Source organism: Amia ocellicauda, chromosome 4 (assembly GCF_036373705.1).
Source record: "Amia ocellicauda isolate fAmiCal2 chromosome 4, fAmiCal2.hap1, whole genome shotgun sequence".
Classification (NCBI taxonomy): domain Eukaryota; kingdom Metazoa; phylum Chordata; class Actinopteri; order Amiiformes; family Amiidae; genus Amia; species Amia ocellicauda.
The window spans coordinates 34923637-34946251 of NC_089853.1; the positions used below are offsets into that span (position 1 = coordinate 34923637).

At 37.6% G+C, this 22615-nt stretch overlaps 1 protein-coding gene across 2 annotated transcripts in view; it reads left to right on the forward strand.

Moving 5' to 3' along the window:
* Positions 1-22615, forward strand: part of mctp2a (multiple C2 domains, transmembrane 2a) — an 85298-nt gene that overhangs the window by 21052 nt on the left and 41631 nt on the right. The window contains exons 3-9 of one of the 2 annotated variants that reach the window (XM_066701977.1): positions 921-1506; positions 5225-5290; positions 7709-7814; positions 19260-19402; positions 19632-19708; positions 21339-21453; positions 21831-21866. In XM_066701977.1, coding sequence (XP_066558074.1) covers positions 1000-1506; positions 5225-5290; positions 7709-7814; positions 19260-19402; positions 19632-19708; positions 21339-21453; positions 21831-21866 — 1050 coding nt within the window. In that variant the 5' untranslated portion in view covers positions 921-999. The remainder of the gene's footprint in view (positions 1-920; positions 1507-5224; positions 5291-7708; positions 7815-19259; positions 19403-19631; positions 19709-21338; positions 21454-21830; positions 21867-22615) is intronic. The other variant, XM_066701978.1, reaches the window with a different exon arrangement.

Consider the following 22615-nt stretch of genomic DNA (forward strand, 5'->3'; position numbering starts at 1 on the left):
GAGTTTGGGCACCCAGAAAGCCACAGAGGTCACCTATGTGTGTAAAGCCTGCCTGATTTTGAACTTAGCCAGCTCTGGCAGTGCTGGATCAAGCGAACCATACCTGGGAGAATTTAGATCATAGTGGCCTCTGACTGCGGGATTTGATTTGTCTGGACTCCTTGGCTCAACCTGCAGTCTGGATGTAGATGTGTTGCCTTTGAGCCACTCAGACGCCAAATGTAACTTTAAGATTTTACAAGTAGCTAGTGGAAGAAGTATTATTTTTGAAACACTGAGAATATGATGGGGTATCTTAGACTTTGTTCAGACATGGTGAAATTGTGTCACAAGAGCTCTTTGTTTCTATGTATCAGTTGAATATCAAGCAATTAAATATAGTAAAAGTCATGGGATCTTCATTTGTACAAGGAAACAGACCTGTAACATCATTCACTGTTGAAAAATTAAGGTTCTTAAGAAAGATTGCACTAATTCAGAGCCATAATAGACCATACACAAAGCATATAAGGCACACAAAAGTAAGCCATACAAATTTATCAGCCACCTGATTCATTCTCCTCTTTTTGTTGACAATGTAATGCTAGTCACTGTGAAATTACATGTATTTAAATCTGTTTTATTCTGTAAGAAAATTGGTTGACTACTTTTCTGGGTAAGAAATTAAAAAAAAAAAAAAATGTACAGTACTGTGCAAAAGTTTTACTCAGGTATGAAAAGTTGCTGTAAGAATGCTTTCAAAAATAGACATCTTAATAGATTATATTTATCAATTAACTTTATGCAAAGTGAGTGAACAGAAGAAAAATCTAAATCAAATTCATATTTGGTGTGACCACCCTTTGCCTATATACACATATACATATAATTCTGTACAGAATACAACATTTACAGCTGATTGTTTCTTTATATCCCTGCAGTTTTCAATAAAGAAGAGGTCAAACTCTGAAAAGAAAAAGAAAGAAAGAAGAAAACAAGCACTATTTTGCTCCTTTTATAATGGAGTCCAGCAAGCCTACGGTGTGGAGCAATATCCGCCAGAAGGCAAAGCCCCTGTTTTCCAACCTGAACAGTAGGAAGGGAAAGAAGATCGGCAGTAAGTTAGACATCCGAAAGAAGCATATTTTGGACCAGAGGATGAGTGTCTCTGTGCCAGACATTCGACACATGCCGAGTTCGTCCTCCATGCCCGACGGGCAGGCTGCGTTACAGTTGCCCGACTCTGATGCCTGTTGCTATAGCCGGCCTTCTTCCCCACTAAACAGGCCCCTGACTGACAGCAACAGTGCCACAGCTGCTTTGACTAACAGGCTGGCCGTGCCAACAAATGCAGTCTGGGACTACATGGATTCTGAAGGGACCGAGTTCCCCATATCAAAAGAGGACAACTTTCACGACAGCATTGTTGTATCGGAGTATATGGATCAGGAGGAAACCAAATATATAGAAGGAGCTTCAATGCACATCAAAGATGTTTATCTGGAACAAACTGAAGGGAATATTGAGGTTAGAATATACTTTTTTGTTTTTTTACCGTTTGTATTATGTGTGGGTTTCATCCTGGCTGAGCGTTTGTGGCTTTTACTCTTGTACCACAACACTACACTACACAACAAGACTATATTTGGTACTTGCATGCTGAGGGATTGTGATATTCTATTGTGGAGTAACTAAGAGCAAACTTAGTAAATTTTTAACAGATGTTCCAATTACTTTTTTTTTTATTGTGGAAGTATGTCTTTGGGTGGAATGTGCATTATGTCTTCAAACAGTTTTTTTTTTTTTAATCCAGGTTTTCACAAAGGAAACGGGTTATTGTGTGGGGATCCATCAATTTGGGCTGTATGCAGGCACTGGCAGACACAAGTAAAAAGTGCATTTTCAAAGTAAGACCCACAAAGGGTGGTGGGAGTCAGGAACACTATATCAGACCGTCTTGTTGAAGCTGATTCCCTGTGACTCTTAAGCATGGTTTGACTTGATGAGATCCTCGGACCAATAAGTTACCACAAAGCAAATGAGCTGTGTGTGCTGCAAGGCCTCCTCTCATTAAACGTTCTGTTCTAATGTGATACTGACTATCTTAAGTTCAGGCTTAGGTCTTTCCCCCTGTAAAACACAGCAGAAAAGATTGGCACTATCAATAGGAATATACAAAATTGCCATTCAATTGTATGTGGTAATTGTATTTAAATGTTATTATAATCAAATGAATACTAAAAATGTTCCCACTTTCTTATCAGCCCTGCTAGTCCTTTGCATAAAGTGTTCACATTCGATCATCGTTTATTTCTTCATTGTATCATGGGCTCTGCCACATTGTGCAGTGCTCCAGCTTGAGATAAAGGTTTGTTATAGTGTATCAACAGCACTTCCTTAGTTGAGATTTTAAATGATTGCCAAACTGGTTTTTGGTTATTAGCTACATGAGGAAATTACATCATTTTAAAAGGAGAACTATGAGTTACACCAACAATGAGGTTTCCAGCCTAACCAATTGTGATGACAAGGTCAGCCTAACTGAATTTTCAGCATTATCTGCCAGACCCTGCTTTTTATTAATTAGTTAATTCGTGCAGTTGCTCCACAATCCTGTAAAACGGTAAAACAGCAGAGCATTTCAGAATGAAACTAAATGGTGAACTGCCCCGGTCAAACAGTGTGCTTTCAGTCTGTAAAAAAAGATCTACACTGATCACTTTACTTGCCAAGAGATATTCTAGTCCAGCTGGATTTATGTAGAAGTCCCTTCTGGCCTGGGAGTTGGAAAGCATTGACAGGGTTTAATGCCAGTTGAACACTAGGGACCGCAATATTACAACCAGGGTTTATAGGCATTGCCCTGAATCTCTGCCACCAGTTGTAGTTAATCAAAACTGGGTAATATTATTAACCTCACATCTCAGCAGTAAGTGTTCACGCAAGGGCTTTGAATTTGTAGAATTAAAATGTTTCTGTTTGGATCCCTACACTAATACCTGCTTAAAAAATATGTGTGTAACTGTTGCAACTGTATCCTGAAGAGGCTTTAATTATGGAATTGGTTCTACAGTTCCCAGCTGAACCTGGGGAAATGGCCGTAGGATATTCTAAGCAGAAGAGGTCCTATGGTTTCACAAATCTTCCTATAAATAGTTTGAAATGCAAAAAGGCTGGGATGGACCGGGATGGAATTTTGCTTTAGAAAACTGTTTTAAACTGATAAGCTCCCTGGGTGCTAAAACACTAAACTACTTCATAGCCCAATATACCTACCTCATAATGAGACTAGATATAGTATGCTTAGGAAGTTTTAAATACTGGATGAAACTTGAATGCTTGTTATTTTATTTTTTTATATTAATTTGATCTTGCTGAGTGTTTCCCCCATAAAAAAAAAAAAAAAAAATGATGTTCGACAGGATCAGAACAAACACTGTGGATAGCTAAGGTAGAAAAGCTGCCATCTTCATTTTAAGTTACTTAATAAGTTTAATGGAAATTGGCCCTAGCAGCTTTAAACTGGGGGTTGTCTATGAGATAGATAAAAGGAAGAGTGCCAACACAGTGGTATTATTCTTCTTTCCCACCAAACACCTTTAATGCCTGTGTAAATCCCTTGGTCATAAATGTCCTGAATAAGAAACTGCCGTGTTTGTCTGCTCAGTTTAGTGCTGGGTGTCATCCCTTATGAAAGTTTACCATGAGTAAAGTATAGGACAGAAAAGTATCCTAAAACATGATCCCAAAGCAAATTACATGCATGGTAAAACATCAGAGGGGCAAATAACCTCTGGTAAAGGGGTTTCCCAAGCTTATTGGTGCCGTTGTTGTTGGCTTTAATATGGAAGGGCTCTGCGCTGTAGACGTGCGGGGTAACTGTGACAGCTGTAGAAAAGCAAACGGCCCAAACTGGAAAAGCTTTCAATTTGTTGGTGGTGTATTATGAGATATGGAAGCTGTTCATTTAAAGCATCAGGATATCAGGGGAGACTGTGAAGGGCATTCTCAAGTCTAACACCGACACAAACGGTAGAACTTCCTGCTTTTCAAACATCTCGTGAGCAAGGTGGCACATTGCGCTGGTGCTCCCTGTGTGAGTGTCAGGGTTTTCAAAAACAAACAAACAACAACGTGCCGTGTGCCTTACATACAAGTACTACAGGTTTTATTTGACACACTGTCGTAAAGTCTGTTAAAAAATTAAATATAACATTGGCTTCAATGTGTGGCATGTCCATGGGCGTCATTTCATCACATCACCACTGTCAAATTCTCTTTCACACTTCTGTAGGAGTACTCAGTAGGCATTAGGCATTAGGCATGTATAGGCATTACATTGTTGATATGTTGCAATTTTACCCTCAAAAACCTAATTTGCAATGTACAGGCTTTTAAATTGGGCCATGCCATGACAAAAAAAACATTGATTTGCGGTGACAGTACTTTTCTATTTTTACTGAGGGATATGCATTAAAGAAAAGTTGCAGGTTTATAAGTTGATGGCCAAGATTTTGTCTATCTGTCCTCCTTGTTTTAGTAACCTAAAGATTCCTTTGCATTGGGCAGCTCATTTTATTGTGACCTATATGTGACCGTTTCAGAAGACTTGTAGAAGACCTCAATCAAAGGCTGAATCAATCATCAGTGCATAGCTTGTTCAGTACAAAATCTAGTGTATGAACACATTTTCGCTGAAGAATAAAACTAATTTATTTAGCACAAAGCCATGGTATACAAAAATAGTATTTGATAGAAATGCATTTCCTTCTACATTAGGGTCCACAGTTCAATTTAAAAGCAAGGAGAATTAATTCAACCAAGTGTGTAAAAAAAAAAAAAAAAAAAAGTGTGTAATAAGCTGTAGGTAGATCAGGGTACAGTGCATTCCTGTGCACATAAAAGGAATTTCACTTTAAAAATGAAAACCACAAAAGCTGTGATTAATTATAGGAGAAAACACGGCTTACAGCTCCAGCGGCTCAGTGCTTTAGAAGACATGGTGAGATTTTAGGTGCACTTCTCTTAGCAATCAAACTTTTGATTTATTATACATTTAATTCAATATAATAACTTTACTATTTGTACTAAAACTGGATCTCTGAATATTCTTTATCCTGGATGATGCTTAATGCTATGTTTATGTTCTCATTACTTTTTAGACCTGAAATGTAGTTTTGAGTAACATATCCTGTTTTCATCTGTGTTTTTGGTTTATTAATCATGCTGTGTGTGTTTTGGACAGGAAAATTGTGACCACAATGACCCTAACCTTGACAGCCAGTCATCACAGTTCTTTGAAGAAAATTACGTGAGTACATTGTTTTATCTAATCAATTGTCGCATTAAAACTTGTCACATCGGGTATTAAAATGTGGATTATGGTGGCTGTGGTGGTGTGGCAGTTGGACCAGAGTAAAAACCTCATTGTTGCCCCACAGCCTAAAAACTGCCATTTTGAATCCAGTGCCGTTTTCCAGTTGTAGATGGGAGGCTCATATGCCATTGAATTGGCCAAGTGCTGTAAACTTTGAGATTTAGACTAGGCTACAGGAGCCTCTGTTTGCAGTTCAGTTGTTCAGGCTCTCAAAAACTGTTGAGGTCCCCTTGCTGGGGCTGTCCTCTGGCTGACACTGGGACAACATTGTTTGCGTTCTGGATTACAGTGTGAACAGGGAGGTGGATGTGGCTCACTCTAGCAGGGCTGAGTGGGAGAGCAGCCGTAAACCAGGGGGATTACTTATTCTCCTCAGCAAAGGCCATCACTGGACAGGGAATAGTTAGTCATAATCCACATAGTGATTCAAAAATCCTCATTAAAGAAAATCAATTGAAATTCTGCACAAGCCTCTGGGATCTTCTACGGTCTAATCTTTGAGCAGAGAATGTATTTTACTTTATAATGATTTAAATTAAGATATTTACAAAAACTGCTTTAAGCACTTTTTGCATATGATTTTTAAAATATATATTCTGGGTCAGAGATCACATTTTTCTACTCCTCACCCATGCTTCAGAATTAAAATATCAATTTTACCTACATTGTGCATTTTTATTGTTTGACAGATGCATTAGCAGTTTACATAGAGATTTTTTTCTTATACTCATCTAATTTTCATGAGTTTGTATTATGTATGCATCCATGAGTGTTTATATCTTTATAGATTTTGTTTAGAAAAATGATCTGTCCCTTGGTCCGTTTTCTTTTTGATGAAACGTCCATGACCAATGCCCACTGCAGAATATGTAATAAATGGCCCCTAAATCATGGTTTCTTATCTTTGTCCTTCATGTTGAGTTCTAAGAGCTGCTGCCAACCTTAACTTAAAATACTCAATCAGTATGAAAACAAACAAGCACGTTTGCTAGACTTGGACTTGTTGTCTTAGTTTTTAGAGGCTGCCTTTTCCTTATTCAAGTGTAATCAGACTACATTTGGTTTTTGTCCAATTATGGATTACCCCCCCAAGATACACTGGCATTACATTGCAACCCTGTACCAATGTTGGAGGGGTCTTAGCTGCTAGCACACAAGCACTTATCTCTGAAATATACACTGCAAACCCGTGAAAGCAGTGTGGGGAGGACTGATGAAACTCTTGCTGGTGACACTCTGGGGCTGACAGTCCTGTTTGGTGAAAGATGGTTGACAAACTGGCAACCACTGCAGTGCACTGTCTAATGCCAAATTTCCATTGTCCACTTTAGGTGTACTATGGCCTGTCCGTTTGAGTCCAGGCTTTTCCACTGTGGCTTAGGTGCACCTCCGCCTGTACCCAGATTAGTTTCGGGAGGTACGGTTCCATATGTCGCTCCCTCTAAGTCCCAATAGGCTGAGGAACTGTGTAGTAGTAAGACATTTTACAAGTTTTTGAAAAGATCATGCAAATCCTGCTGGAGAAAACCAAACTCCATTGCCGCCACTAAATCCCAAAATGCCGAGTGTGCCAGAATACTCTTTGGCCTTTGGACTTACATTCACTTCCTGGGACAGCTGTACCCAATGAAAATACAATGTAAATGCAGGGAACCATGTTTAGGTGTACGGGTGCGGCACGGACAGGTGGGTACAGGGTCCCAGTCCTCAGTGATCCAGTCTGGACGATAGGGCTTAACTTGCACTCTAAACTGAGGCTTATACAGGTCTTGTTTTTATTTTGAATGTGTGAAATAGGATACTGGAGAAAATATGTATTTACACCTAGAAATCGTAATATTGTTGTGACCACCCCTCTACGAAATACATGGATGGTCTGTAAACTACATATTGTATTACCCAGGACAGCTGCATTTTTAATGTGCTTAAGTTTATATCTAGGTCACTTCAAACGTATCTTGGGTGGGATAGTACTTCCCAAGCATTACTCTTCCACCCGAAGGAGTAATTCTGACTATGAAGAAAATAATCAACAGGCACAGAAAACCCCAAACAAAATGTCCACAAAATGTATACATATTTGGCTGACTAATTGTACAATACTTTCCGTTTGACATGAGGTGTCCCCAGTGGCTGTTGACAGTAAATAGTGTCTGTTTAAGTAAGTAATGTCTCGTATATCAAGATAAATGTTTTCGCTTTTTTAAGGGACCTTCAAATGTTGCAGGAAGACTGGTGACATTTTCCAACTCGGTAGAGAAAGACAGAACACAATAAAAACTTTAATGGTGAAAAAGAAGCATCAAGCAAGTGATGGCAACATAAGGAATCCCTGTGTGTCTGTTTTTGTAGATGTTTGAAGAGAGTCAGGAGGGTGCCTCAGCACAGACACAGAAGACGTACCTTCTGACAATCACGCTGAAGGAAGGAAGGAACTTGGTAATCAGGGACCGTTCCGGTAAGGAAAGGCGATTTAATGTTTACAGGAGGAATAAAGAAAAGTAAGGGGAGAAGGCGGTGGGGGAGATGACTCGGGTATAAGATTAAACACAAGCCACTTGTTTTGCATTTCCTGATGTGCATTTTTTTTTTTTTTTTTTTTTTTTAATGTAGACCTGCCGCTTGAGCACTGTAAATGCATCTAGGAGTTAGAATTTAAAAGCCTTTGCCAAATCCCTAGTGACATTCCAGATTAAAGTAAAAATATGACCTTGCTCATTGTGAGATCTCCTGATTTCTAAGAGGGCTAGATTATTGTTGTCCTTGGCGTCTCATACTGTACAGTAGATTTGGTTTATTGTCTTGGGAAAGTATAAATACAAAGATTTTGTAAAGGAAAACCACATTCAGTTTGCCGTGACAATTGTAAGTCATAAAATGCCATCTTGGATTTGCCTTTGCAAATTATGCAATATTTGTATTAAACAGTAACTGGATTCTTGGCAGCATACCAACATTTAATATCTATAATAAAATGAAAACACTGTTTTATATAGGAAAAAAAAACAAAAAACTTTCCCTCAGGACTGTTTAATTAGATTGAAACTTAATTCCATTGAAAAGCATTGACGCCTCTTGCTTCCTGTTGTCAATGCAAACAGAAATCATAGTGTTTTAGTTTTTTTACAAAGGTGTCATGTCAGAAGCCTTTCGGCGAGTACCCCGTTAATGTCTTCAAGGCCAGGGACTGCTGACACTAGCCCTTGGCAACTTGCAATATGACCATTCAGATTTATTTGTATTTTTTTGCATGTGCCTTTAACAAAGAACAGTGTGAATAGTTCGATTTTATATTATTTTGCCCCAGTCAGTGAGTCATGCAAGAAAACCAAACCACAAATTTCTGCAGCAAGGGGGTGTAGCACAGGCTCCAATTATACCCAGCCAAGAGTCTCAAGATACTGTGGTTAATTTGAAAATGCTGTCCTCTTGCAAACCAGGCTTCAAACAAATTAGATTTTGGGTGGGATTAGGAGGCAAGCACCTTCAATAACATTACTTATTCAGCCTTTAACACAGAAATAGAACACAAGAAAATGAAACATGCACAGAAGAGGTCTAGATTGTAGATTTCTCTGTGGAAAGAAAGGCAAAAAAAACATTATTTTGTGTCCACATGGATCTGCAAGTGTTTATATAATCTTGCAGCAAATCATTCCTTTTTGTTTTTACTTTTAGGTGTGTGCAACCATAACCAGTTCATTGTTACAGCAAAATTGCAGCATGAGGCATATTAAAGAATATCGCTGGCTGAAGCATCCCCATGTTAGCATTGTCAATTGATGACAATTTGCTCTTGTGTATTCTACTCTGGTCGCAAAGCATGAACAGCACACGGGTGTAAAATGTTAAGTATGTATGCAGTACCTGTCTGCTGGGTATGCCAACACCTTCAGCTCAGGAAAAAATGAGCCTTTTAACTTATTAATGTCCTGGCATGTGTAGTATGTGTTTTTGTAAATACATCAAAACCTTCATGTATTGAAGGGCTCTCTTCCTGCCGTTTGCACAGCAATACTGAATCTTTTACCACAAATGCAACCTCAAAAACGTCTTTGGCAACATGTTTATTTATTCAGATCGGGCCTTGTGTTTTCTTGTTTCCATTTAACATAACTCTGAATTACTTAGATTTATTTACTTGAATTGTTTTCTTTGTTCTTGTAATTACCACTTTCAGTCATAGGTTTCAGAAATGCTTTTCATTGGGTTTTGTTTTTAAGAAATGTAGTCTCCTTATCGTGTTTAATACGATTCATCAATCCGTAGCTAATTATTAATGTACAGGCACAGGTGAGATACTACAATAAATGAACCACTGTTATAATAGGTAGTTTTACTTGAGAGCAAATTTTGCTTTGTAATGTTGCTGCTCAAATCTATACACATTCAGCTTTCATATGACAGGATGTGATCAAATAGTGAACTTATGAGTTCAATGTGCATAAATCACTGATAATTCATGTGGAATGAAAACCATATGCACTGGAGCCAAACAACTGTCATTGAGACTTTAATTTGGTTTAATATTTCAAAATGATCTGGAGAGATGTGCAAGGACATGTGAAAAGTAATCGAGTCGGCACAAGTCTAAAAGCGCAGACAATAGTGTCATACTAAGCTTTTGCAAGCTGTAAACAAAAAGGAAATGAAGTTCATTCAGTTGCCTGTCTCTACCTTTCAGCTTTTCTCTTTTAAAAGATTAAAACCAGGGTGGATCACAGCAATTTGTTTCTTAAATTGCGCACTATAGATTGTGTTGTCTGTGTGAGGTTGCTCTTACGTTGTATGGCTGGTATGACACCTAAAAATAACTTTGTTCCAATACCTGATTGTTGTAAAGAATTTACCTATAGAATTAATTTTATAGGTAATGCCTCACCTATGACTCACCATGAACCACACCACACCTCAACACAACTGTAAAAAAAGAAAAAGAAAAACACAACAAAGCACATCACTATAATCACTATACTCTTGAATATGTGCAGGTGGATTACCTTGTCTACCATTAAAGCCTTTTTTTAAATGTAATCTCTGTACTATAGGAATGTTGCATGTGGAATTAAAATTGATAGCGGTTTGTGTTGGTTTGAAAAAATCACTTGGTTCCATTTCTGGCCACTTGTTTGCCATAGTTATGAGATTCTTAGCAGTGTCTGTTGCCTGTGATCTGTAATCCATTCAATAGTAAATTGATTATATGTTTTTTTTGCAGTTTCCTTTGTAGAATACTCCTCTTTGTGAGGGTGAAGTATTATATTTGAGCTTCTTTAAAACCCACTTGAACTCATCACACAGTACTGTAGTTATAACAGTTTGTTGTGTGTAACTGAGATAGTGATAATTTATGGTTTTTGATTTTTCAAATATTACTTTGTCATAAGCCAATGGTTTCAATATGCTTTTCGTTTAATTTCTCATGCGCTGTCTGGTTAGCAATAACATTGGACATGTCAGCAATGGATTTTTTGCTTATCTTTGTTCATGCTTTTGCTTGATAAAGGTTGATAAGGTTTGTTGACAATTTACTGAAATTTAAGTTCTGTATTAACAAAAGGAACAAAAATAATACTGATTTGGTGTAGGTAGATTGTTTTCTGTAAACCAGCGGGACAGAATAATATTTGATTAGTCCACCATTAAGGGATCATTAATATATCCACATATTAAATGGAAAATGTGAAGGGGAGGTGATGTTTGCTCAAGTGGTGGACTGTCTGTATGAGTGTAAATAGTCCTTTCTGTGGAAGCCTTGTATAAATAAACCATTGCAATGGCCTAAATGATGTTTTAATTAAACTTTACACACAGACTGCCAGGGTCATTATGAGAGAAATTAATATTAAGGCTTTGGCTTACATTGGACACAGCTGCCCATCTGATATGAGCAGCAGCCCAATCTTGTGAATTGAGAGCAGATACACACGTGAAGCATAACAGATGCTGCTTGGTTTTCACTAGCAAATCATCCATACAATTTGCATCCAGCTATTGCATAAGGAATTCATCAGAGTCGGACTCAACGGCACAGCTTGTTCCAGACCTCTGCCATACTTTGTGTAAAGCAGTGTGTTGTATTTTGTCCTAATTTCCATGTTTGTTCTTGTTTAATTGTTCAGTGGGATTGCATCGTTGAGGTTGATTTTTCTTTTTTGGTGGGGGGGGTGTTTTGTCAGGATTTTGAATATTGAATGAAATCCCTGCTTGGCTTGTTTTTATTTATGCAAGCCAATATCTGACCCCCCACACTGAATGTTTACAAGGATTAAAGATACAATTGTGTGTGTATGCAGCCTTTTCTTATCTCATGGTAATAATCTAAACTGAAGCAGCAGTTTCTTTGCTTCCCCCTGAAAGGGAGCTATGAAATCATAACCCCGTAACAGAGGTGATTGTGAGTGCGCAATTAAAATTTGTCAAGAGTTTATGGCCCTAGACTATAAATGATATCGGCCATTGATGTTTTTGAGTTTGTCACACTGAATCAGCAACTTAGGTGCTTTCTCTTTCACTATTTTTACTTCCCTTTTCCTTGACCATAAACTAAATCCAACAGCTGCACCCAACCCCTTTTCCCTGACATCAGAGACCTTGTTGAGTACAGTCCTTTGTAAAGCAAATGTATACATTTCCCTCTACTGGAAACTGTACTGGTTGTTTTTGTTGGAGTTGAGTTTTCAAGGCCTGTATCAGTCTACACTTCTTATTGTAAAAGCAGTACCTTTTTCCACTCATCAGTGTGATGGAAACCTGTGTAAGGCTGGTTGTATGTTTGTATCTGTTGATTTATGTAAAGTTCTTACTTCTGCTCAGTATTTACTTCTTGAGGTTTAAAAAAATTAATAATGCCGTACAGTACTGAATGACATGCATTCTTAAAATCATTAACTTGACTTCACAGACCATTGTGGCAAACCCTGAAAATGATCTGCAGTAACCAGTAGTGTAGTTTTCTTCGGAAAGGGAAGTTCTGCCATCTGTTGGTGAAGTTTTAAAACCTACCTGTAGCAACAGTTAGATGCTTTTTTTTAAATACTGCCAATCTTTGTAATCCTACAGATGCAATTAATGCAGTACCATGACAATGCTTCAGCACTATGATTTTTTTTTTCTTCTTTCCATTTCTGTTCTCACAATTTGTTTGTCATATTCTAGGAAGCAATGGTGTGAAGTCTTACCAGTCGAAGTGTTAACCACTCTGCTGTCAGATGACTATGGTTCTTCAAAACTGACAGCAGTTGTCCACATTTCAACAGTCACAAAAACCTTCCCCATGAGGAAATGTGGCCCACATTGAAGTCATAGCTTCATGTCACACCAGCTACAAGTCAATTAAACCATTTGCAGTGGTCTGAACAAACGTAGACCTAATGACATTACAGTTTGAATGCCGGAGTTCATTTCTAAGCAGGAAGACGCCATTATTAAATAAAAAAGCCACCAGTATTTAACTTAATGTTGCATTAACATTTTGGATTTTGTACCAGGAATTCAGTTTTAAAGAAATAACAATTCTCTCACTTGCTGATATTCTGCACAATATATGCAGAAACCCAAACAATGTATATTTGGGTTAAATAAATATAATAGTGCAGTGTATTACTAAGTGTTTATCATGATTTGTTGTTTTTGTAAATTTGCAACTTATGTAAAATCTGTGGTGTGTGTGTGTATATGCACTATGTAGATATACAATACTCTGAAAACGTTTTAGGGAGGTGTAAAAAGCTGCTGTAAAGTAAGAATGCTTTCAAACATAGACATGTTAATAGATTATATTTATCAATTAACTAAAAGCAAAGTGAGAGAACAGAAGAAAAATCTACATCAAATCCATATTTGGTGCGACCACCCTTTGCCTTCAAAACAGCATCAATTCTTCTAGGTACACTTTTTTGAGTTTTTGGAGGAACTCGGCAGGTAGGTTGGCCCAAACATCTTTGAGAACTAACCACAGTTTGTCCGTGGATTTAGGACATGTAATCGCAGACAGACTCAATGATGTTGAGATCAAGGCTCTGTGGGGGCCATACCATCACTTCCAGGTCTCCTTGTTTTTCTTTACGCTGAAGATAGTTCTTAATGACGTTCACTGCATGTTTGGGGTCGTTGTCATGCTGCAGAATACATTTGGGGCCAATCAGATGCCTCCCTGATGGTATTGCATGATGGATAAGTATCTGCCTGTACTTCTCAGCATTAAGGAGACCATTAATTCTGACCAAATCCCCAACTCCATTTGTAGAAATGCAGCCCCAAACTTGCAAGGAACCTCCACCGTGCTTCACTGTTGCCTGCAGACACTCATTCCTTTACCGCTCTCCAGCCCTTCAGTGAACAAACTGCCTTCTGCTACAGCCAAATATTTAAAAATTTGACTCATCAGTCCAGAGCACCTGCTGCCATTTTTCTGCACCTCAGTTCCTGTGTTTTCATGCATAGTTGAGTCGCTTGGCCTTGGCTTTGTGGCCACAAGTCTTCCATGAAGGCCACTTCTGACCAGACTTCTCCGGACAGTAGATGGGCGTACCAGGGTCCCACTGTTTTTTGCCAATTCTGAGCTGATGGCACTGCTGGACATCTTCCGATTGTGAAGGGAAGTAAGCATGATGTGTCTGCGTCTACGGTCCTCAACGTTGCCCGTTTCTTTGTGCTTCTTCAAAAGAGCTTGGACAGCACATCTGGAAACCCATGTCTGCCTGGGAGAGACCTTGCTGATGCAGTATAACTACCTTGTGTCTTGTTGCTGTGCTCAGTCTTGCCATGGTGTATGACTTTTGGCAGTAAACTGTCTTCAGCAGCCTCACCTTGTTAGCGGAGTTTGGCTGTTCCTCACCCAGTTTTATTCCTCCTACACAGCCGTTTCTGTTTCAGTTAATGATTGTGTTTCAACCTACATATTGAATTGATGATCATTAGCACCTGTTTGGTATAATTGTTTAATCACACACCTGACTATATGCCTACAAAATCCCTGACTTTGTGCAAGTGTACCTAGAAGAATTGATGCTGTTTTGAAGGCAAAGGGTGGTCACACCAAATATGGATTTGATTTAGATTTTTCTTCTGTTCACTCACTTTGCATTTAGTTAATTGATAAATATAATCTATTAACATGTCTGTTTTTGAAAGCATTCTTACTTTACAGCATTTTTTCCACACCTGCCTAAAACTTTTGCACAGCACTGTATACATTTAAAATGTCAGTAACTAAGACCTAACCCCTCAGGTCACTTCAAGAGCACTAACCTACAGGTGTGTCTTGATGGCAGTGGTTTTAGAGTAAATGGTTTGTGTGTCTTGTGGGTGGCATGAGTGTTTTATTTTATTTACCTTTTCTTCATAAGTCTGTCATCATCAAGCAAATATTAGCATAAAGAACTGGATGTCTGCAAAGCCAAAAACACTTCACACCTTGTACGCATTAACTCTTGCAAGTTAATGCTCTGAACACTCAAAAGTGATCAGGAGCTATATTTTATAGACATAGACATTTAAATATTACAATATTTTATATATAAAATATATATTTAATAAAATGCATACAAATATGAATATAATATAAAATGCCAGTATTTGTACATCTTTTGTTCAACCCTCCCTAAGTGGGGATTGTTAGCTGATTTAACTGGTTTGTTTGAATCGGTATGAGAGGATAATCCTTTATCCATAATTATTAAATGGATTTCTTATCTTCTGAAAGCATCTGTACTAATAATGATACACTTTATTTTATATAACACCCTTAAAAGGAAACATTTTAAAGAGCTTAACAAAAAATAAAAGCACAATTACCAATACAAACAGCGCAAACTAATAACAAGGAACAAATTTAGAAAATGCCTTTAAACAATGTACTTCTCCTTTCTTTATACTACTTTAAACATTTTACTTTGATTTACCTCTTGAAAACACAAAAGCCTGAAATAAATTTGAATGTAGTGTTAACATGTGAGAATGTGTTCCATCTGTTGTTTTGTAATAAAATGATGACCTCTTGTGATCAAAATGTGAACAGCACTTTGAAAAACTGCATTATATTAAAACAGTCTCTATGCAGTACTCTTGCTTATGGAGAGAACTTGTATGTATTCAATTAAAATAAGCACTGATTACACAGATCAATATTTAGGCTTCAGGACCAGCTCTGGTTAAGGTTCACCCTTACATTTATGGTAACACTTTATTATTGGACACTAACATTTAGTATAAGCCTAAATAATTGGATTAATTATTTAAACTTAACTAAATATCTTGGGCTTCACCTCCTAAAAAAAATTAAATCATGTGGTCTTTTTCCATCATATGTTTACATTTTATATCTTCAGGAACGCGATCAATCTTTACAAAATTCAGACATACCAGTAACGTCAGTAAATTCTAGCAGAAATGTTTTGAAAGCTGTGCTTTATATGGGCCAGTTCTCACCAGTACACTACCATCACTGTGTCCAATATTGGATCAAATGCACTTCTCAATTCAAAATACTTATTTACAAGTAATGTGTTTGTGCCATCAATGTACATGAGTGTGGGCACTTATTATCCACTGTATTTTTCATTTCACACACTGAGATTTAAAATTGACGTTTTGAAACATCCGGAATTGCTAACGTTTCCTGGCTTTTCATCAGCCGACGTGAATATTGTGTTTTGGCCCAGACTGGGGAGATGAACAAGAGATGCTGGTGAAAGGGCAGTGAACTCGATGAAATGAAAATATTCTGACAACTGTAACTGAGAGAATGTAATCTGACCGTTCAGGCCAAAATGAATGGATGAAAATTAGCGTTGTCACACCTGTTTTCCTTAATCAGATATGATTTGTTATTAGATGTTATTTTTGTTACAGTATCCAATCTCAGAAATGTAAGTAGGTTTCTAAAGATGGCTGGTCTTTCTGAGTTTACTGAAAACAGCTTCATCTGGCACAGAGAAAGACCAGGAGTAACACGTAGTTTAATAATGTGCGAGTCCTTTTTCTTTAGTTGTTACTTGCTTGTTTATCTCCCTTTAAAGCTACAGTCATTGACATATTTTGGTAGTGCTGCTTAAACAAGATAGGTTTCCCTCTTTGTCTAGCTCATTTGATGAAATGCAAAGTGTGTGGAGATTCACTTACATAACAATTTGAGGGTCTGTTGCAGGTTGCATAAAACAACTTATGTGAATTTCCCCCTTAGTTTTCATCTTAACTGGTACTTAAGTTTAAATGTCTTGCATAAAACAACTTAAGTTAAATTCCTTAATGGGAAGTTAAGCAATCCTACTTAAGTTGATAACATAAGTGAAAATATTTAAGTATTTCCCTTAAGGTAGTTAATGGTTGCAAAAAATGACTTATGGGTAATTTTCATTAAAAAAAAATTAAAAATTAAGGGTCCTAGTTAGGTACTTTAAAACCTGTTTATAATGGCCACATTTCTAAACATTGAAAATGAGGATGAAACTGCTTCACACAAGGGTTTTCAGAGATGGAGAGAATCCTTTGGATGCACTGGATGATGAAAAATGAATGATCTAAAAATGAAATGAGCAATTACTGGACAAACGTTTAACAAATGTTCAATAATTTAAATATCTGTGATGCTGGAATCGGATATAGAAGCACCAACTAGACTTAATGGTAAACTATTCAAAATAACACATTTGAAACCTTTAATTGTAAATGTGTGAATATGTGCAGGACAGGGAACAAGGCATTACTACTTGTTTGTTCTACATATGTAGACCGAGAGAGTAGACATGAGTTAATTAACATCTAGATTAAATTATTAAAATGCAGGTTTTAAATATTAACATAAAACATATCATAGTTATATAACCACACATTTATTTTGTATTTCCAATAGTTTATTTAAAAAGTAGGATGAAATAAATAAATATATGATAAGACGTTTTGTTTTAAGACCTTTGGCAAAATGTTAATACATTCAACTTTTCTAGTTCTCCTAAGTTTTACATTTCAGTAATCCTCTGCACTGCAATGTTTTGTTTGATAATTACTTGAGTTGTTTGATGCAACCGGCCACTGGTATTGACACCAGAATTATACATTATCAATAATTAAAAAAACAATTCAGGGAACTCCTAAACATAAGATGTATTTGCATTTTCTTATATTTTGTATTAATAGTAATTGGAATAGTCTTGAAAAATCTTTTAAAATGCAATTAACAACAACAACAACAAAAGTACCCTGTACAGTCTTTTCAAATCTGTCTAAATGTTTCCATACATGGGACACGATACAGTCTGTGCTGTACATGTAGATTGTTGTTGTTATCCTTTTTGAAATGTACTGAAATCAAAATGAATTCCATTTCTTAAGTTTCTTCGTCCTGTTTGTATATTGAAAAATCTGGTTATAACACTACCAGCTCTTAAATCTATAAATGTGTTGTGAAGTTGAAAAACATTGCTGCCCCCCCCATTTAGCTGCTTTATCTCCCTAATTTCTTTAAATAGGCCTCCTCTTGCCTCGCTCCCAGTCCGATCTCAGCAATAGTTGAGATGTTAGTTTTCCTGACAGGATGACACCGCTCTACTATCCCCTCATGCTTCCTGCGTCTCAATTATTCGCCTAACAATGAATGCCGTGCCAAAGCCTGAAACTATTCACTGTTAGACGTTGAAGGCCTTTTTTTTGTTTGTTTTTTTCTTCTTTGCTTCAGCACACCCCCCCCCCCCCGCGCCTTTCCCAGTTAAATTCAGACGTTAACATTTTCAGTCACGCCACAGCTCCCCTTCACCCGCAGAACAGTTCAAACATTATCTTCCTGTCAAGTTGCCTGGAGGTTTCCCTGTCAAACCCTGCTTGGGAGGAGCCAGTGTGGGCCCCGGCCACCTCTCTGAGATGTTTATTTGGGGGGGAGAAAAGCTGACAGGCCTGACAGCTGGTCCCCACAGAGCCTTTGTGGTCTGTTTTAGGCCTCCCTGCATTTTAGATTTTTTTTTTTTTTTTTTTTTCCCCTTCTTCTTTTATCTGTCCATATAGATGAAGCAATGCCGGTTCCCCTTTTCAACCAATCTGCAAGCCATAAGAGAGACAAAAAAAAAAAACATTCCTCAGTGAAAGCAGACTCTCCTAACAGGCTTTGCAGATTAACACCAGTTGCTTTATCTGGCTCGATTTGTCTGCCTTTTTGTGTGTGTGGCTGGCAAGTGTTCTCTCTTGCAGTTAACCAGCAACATCCCTCCATCTTTCACCAAACAGAATGGCAGTTATACGTGTCTTTTTACATGTGGTCTGTTGTATACTGAAGTGTATGTACTATAGAGTACTACTACTGCTATTAACCGCAACAACTTTCACATTGAAGAGAAATCTTTGTTTCTTTGGTTTGAATGAAGTGTTCAATCCAACCAGTTAGTATCGCACACTCCTTCCAGACTGAGAAACACTCCTGATTGCATAGACCCACAGTGTAGATTGTGAAAACCAAATGCATTAGAAACCACTACTTTTCACTCCAATTGGGCCATCAAATGTATTGAAGGAAGATGCAGTAGTTTGAGTGTGTTGCTTAACAGTATGCAGTGAGATGTGGGGGAACAATAGTTGAGATGTTAGTTTTCCTGACAGGGTGACACCGCTCTACTATCCCCTCATGCTTCTTCCGTCTCAATTATTCGTCTAACAATTAATGCCGTGCCAAAGCTTGACACTATTCACTGTTAGATGTTGAAAGCTTTTTTTTTGTTTTTCTTCTTTTGCTTCAGCACCCCCCCCTCCACCTTTCCCAGTTAAATTCAGACACATTGGTCTTTTGGTTTGGACATATTGGTTTTGGTTAAACCTGCAACTTGAAGGTCTTGGTTATTCCTTTTTTTTTTTTTTTTTTTTTTTTTTTTTTTTTTTTTGTCTTTCATCAGTTTGTTTTGCATTTGTCTTTCCCTAGGTACCAGCGACCCCTATGTCAAGTTTAAACTCAACGGAAAAACTTTTTATAAGAGTAAAGTAGTGTACAAGAACCTCAACCCTGTGTGGAATGAATCCTTTGCTCTTCCTGTACGGGATTTGGAACAGAAATTGTACATCAAGGTGAGTACAGGTGTCGCAGCTTGGGGGAAATCTAGAGGGAATCGGGGTGAGGGTGGGTTTTCAAATAAAGCCTATGTTTGAGTTAAAAGCATACAGTTGGTCATTACTTTCCTAAGGTGATCGAAGAGAATCTTTCAGTCTGTGCTGGAGTTTAGTATTTCAGCTGTACTCAGGCCCATCTAATTGTTTTGACCTGACAGTAACCAGTGATCTAATATTCTTGATCTAGGTCTATGACCGGGATCTGACCATGGATGACTTCATGGGCTCCACCAATGTGCTCATGAGTGACCTAGACCTGGAAAGGTTTGTAGCAGCGGAGCCTTGAGTGTGTGTACTCCTGGGCTCATTTTCAGAAACTTCAAATCTGATAATTTCGCACTAAGCACCAAGGCATTTTTCACTGTGATCAAGAACGTTCTTGGGTCACATCCCTGCTTAATGTAAAATGTGATGTTTTGGTTCTTATGGTTTTGACATAGCTTTGTTTTAAATAAAATAGTTTTCCACCTTAGTACTGTCCCCCATTATACAGCTCACACTGGTTATTGCCAGTTTTGAACAGTTGTGTACCAGTGTGCAGTTCTCTCTCCATATACCATTCTGTTTATAAGGCCAATATGGGCAATATATTGACAACCAAAACAAGTATGATTACTTTTAGACGCTGCACATTTGACCCTCTGCCTCAGCCTCAGTGCTGTATTACTGCATGGTTGCTGAATGACATTTTGGTTAAGGATAGTGTTTTCGCTCTGCTTCTTGGCTTTTGCACTCCAGTCCAGTGCGACTCTTTTGAATCCATTCAACTGCTCTTGTGTTCTGAACACAATCTTCTATATTGATTGTGTTCTGTTAGGAGTATTGTAAACCTTGTCAGTTGCCTTAAATAAGGGCTTTAACTTATTGAGAAGCTGGAAAAAAAACTAATTTGTGTTATTGACTTTTTTTTAATAATTGGTCTCCAATATTTCTGCATTCATCTACTCTCTTTCCTTTCCTGGCTGTTCCATTTTGTACAGTAAAAGCACCTCTGAGATGGCGATTCAGGAATAGGCAGTGCCACCATATGGCTTCATAGTCACTGAGACCCTTTGAGACGAGCTGGGTTTTTAAAATGGCTTTTAAACAGAAAGACCTTAGCATGTAAATGAAGCCTCATTGCTGAGACGAACATTGGAGATTATTAATTATTCTCAGCAACCGGGTAACACTGATAAGCTGTTCACTATTTCAGCAACTGATCTGACAGTGACTGCTGATCAAGGTCTAGGATTTGATTTGATATTATGTTTTATATATGATTTATTAACTAACTGAAGATAAATACTGGCTTTAATGTCTTAATAGCTGCAAAAAGCAGCAAAAATCATTCAGATGAATATTTAACAATGGAAACATGGCGTGACATATTAGAGCTGTTCTGGGCTAATTAAACATTAATATTGAATCTAGAAAAGGTGTTGCCTGTTTAAAAGTGGTGCAAAATGTAAGTTTCAAAGGATGACCCTGGAGTCATTTGGTCACCTGAAGGGCCTTCAACTGTAGTTCAGTGGGTAAACGCTTCTGTGCAGAGTGTAATACGAGTCCTATGATCCACGGGTTACTGGGACTGAAACAAGAAGTGGCTGGGTTGGGTAGGACACAGTCAGCCTGGGGTCTCCACTCGCAATACATCAATAACCTGTTTGGCTTGTTGATGCCTATGAGCTGACATGCATTTCAAAACCTTACCTGTAACACGAAGAACATTGCATGACCGTGATTGTAGTTTTGTTAATCTCTCCCAGTCTAGAATAAAGTTGCCGTTTCAAAAGAGCAGTGGTTTGAAAACAATATTTCATGATCATTTCGGTACAGATAAGGGAGGCTTTATGATCTTGTGTTCTATAGGAAGTAGATTGATTTCCCCCTCTGTGTTCCCTTTACTCCTCAGAACTGTTGAAAAGGTTCTCGCCCTGAATGATCCGAACAGCTTGGAGAATGACATGGGAGTGATTGTGCTAGACATGTGTCTGTCAATCAGAGATGGCGAAAGTAAGAAGAATTCGGTAAGAACTGATATGGCTGGGCACCTTTCACATGGCGGTGACTTGCATCTTTTGTCAAACAAATCTCCCTTGTTTTGTTTTCCTACATAAATAAAAAAATATAATTTTGCTTTTCTTCTGTACATTTCTGGATTGATAGTGACCGCATATTCTGTACTCAAAACTAGTACACAATCCTGTACGTATAAGCAATTTTCTGTTATATTAGTTTTGTTGATGTTGCTGGTGGGTGGGGGGGTGGTTGTGGATTTTGCAAAATTACCCAAGTATTGTTTTATTATGTCAATGTAGGTACATTGTCTTGGTTTAGATTTGGGGTAATTGAATTCCTGTCTCTCTCTCTCTCTCTTTTGTGTGTCCTTTTCATCCTGGCATAGAGGTGGACCCCTAGAAAGAAAAGAGGAAGCACAAGGGTAAGTATTGTAGGGCAATAAAGGATTTTAAGATTAAGGTTTAGTGTGTGGAGTAAAAAGTAAAAAGGCATTTCACACTAATTACTTGTGTTGTAATATATTGCATATGAGAAAACTATCTACTTTTATTAAAGGTGACCTACAATGTTCTAGAAACAAAATCCATTAATACACCATATGAAACCTCTATCTTTGGTACAATCCAATATGCTTGGTTTCTGAGTTTTCTGAAACTTTAACCATTTGTAATAATGATCCTTAGCAGTAGGGGGCAGTAGTTCATTATTTCATAAATGCACACAAAGTTTTAATACCGAAATATTGGAGAGGTATGAAATGTAAATAACTGGAAATAGTTACCTTTTCAGCCTTAATTTACTTTATGACAAGATACCAAAAAAAATGTCAAAAGTATAAATACCTCACATTTGTCTTAATATAGGTTCACAAGTACAGTAAAAAGTTAAGTGTGCGCAATGCGGGGAATGGGACATTCCTAAATAATTTAAACCATTTAAACAATATTACAGTGATCTAAATATGTCATATGGTCGTATTTGCATTTTAATTACTAAAAAAAAAGTCTGTTTGAGTATACAGCAGATATTGCTTAATCTCCTTTTCTTTTTCATATTCTTTTTTTCTTTTCAATACATTTTATTCATTTAGGTTGAAATAGGAGGCAGTTAAAATGTTTTCTGGACCGGAGTTCCTTTCATTATCTTAGCTGAGGGTTTATTATATAGGCT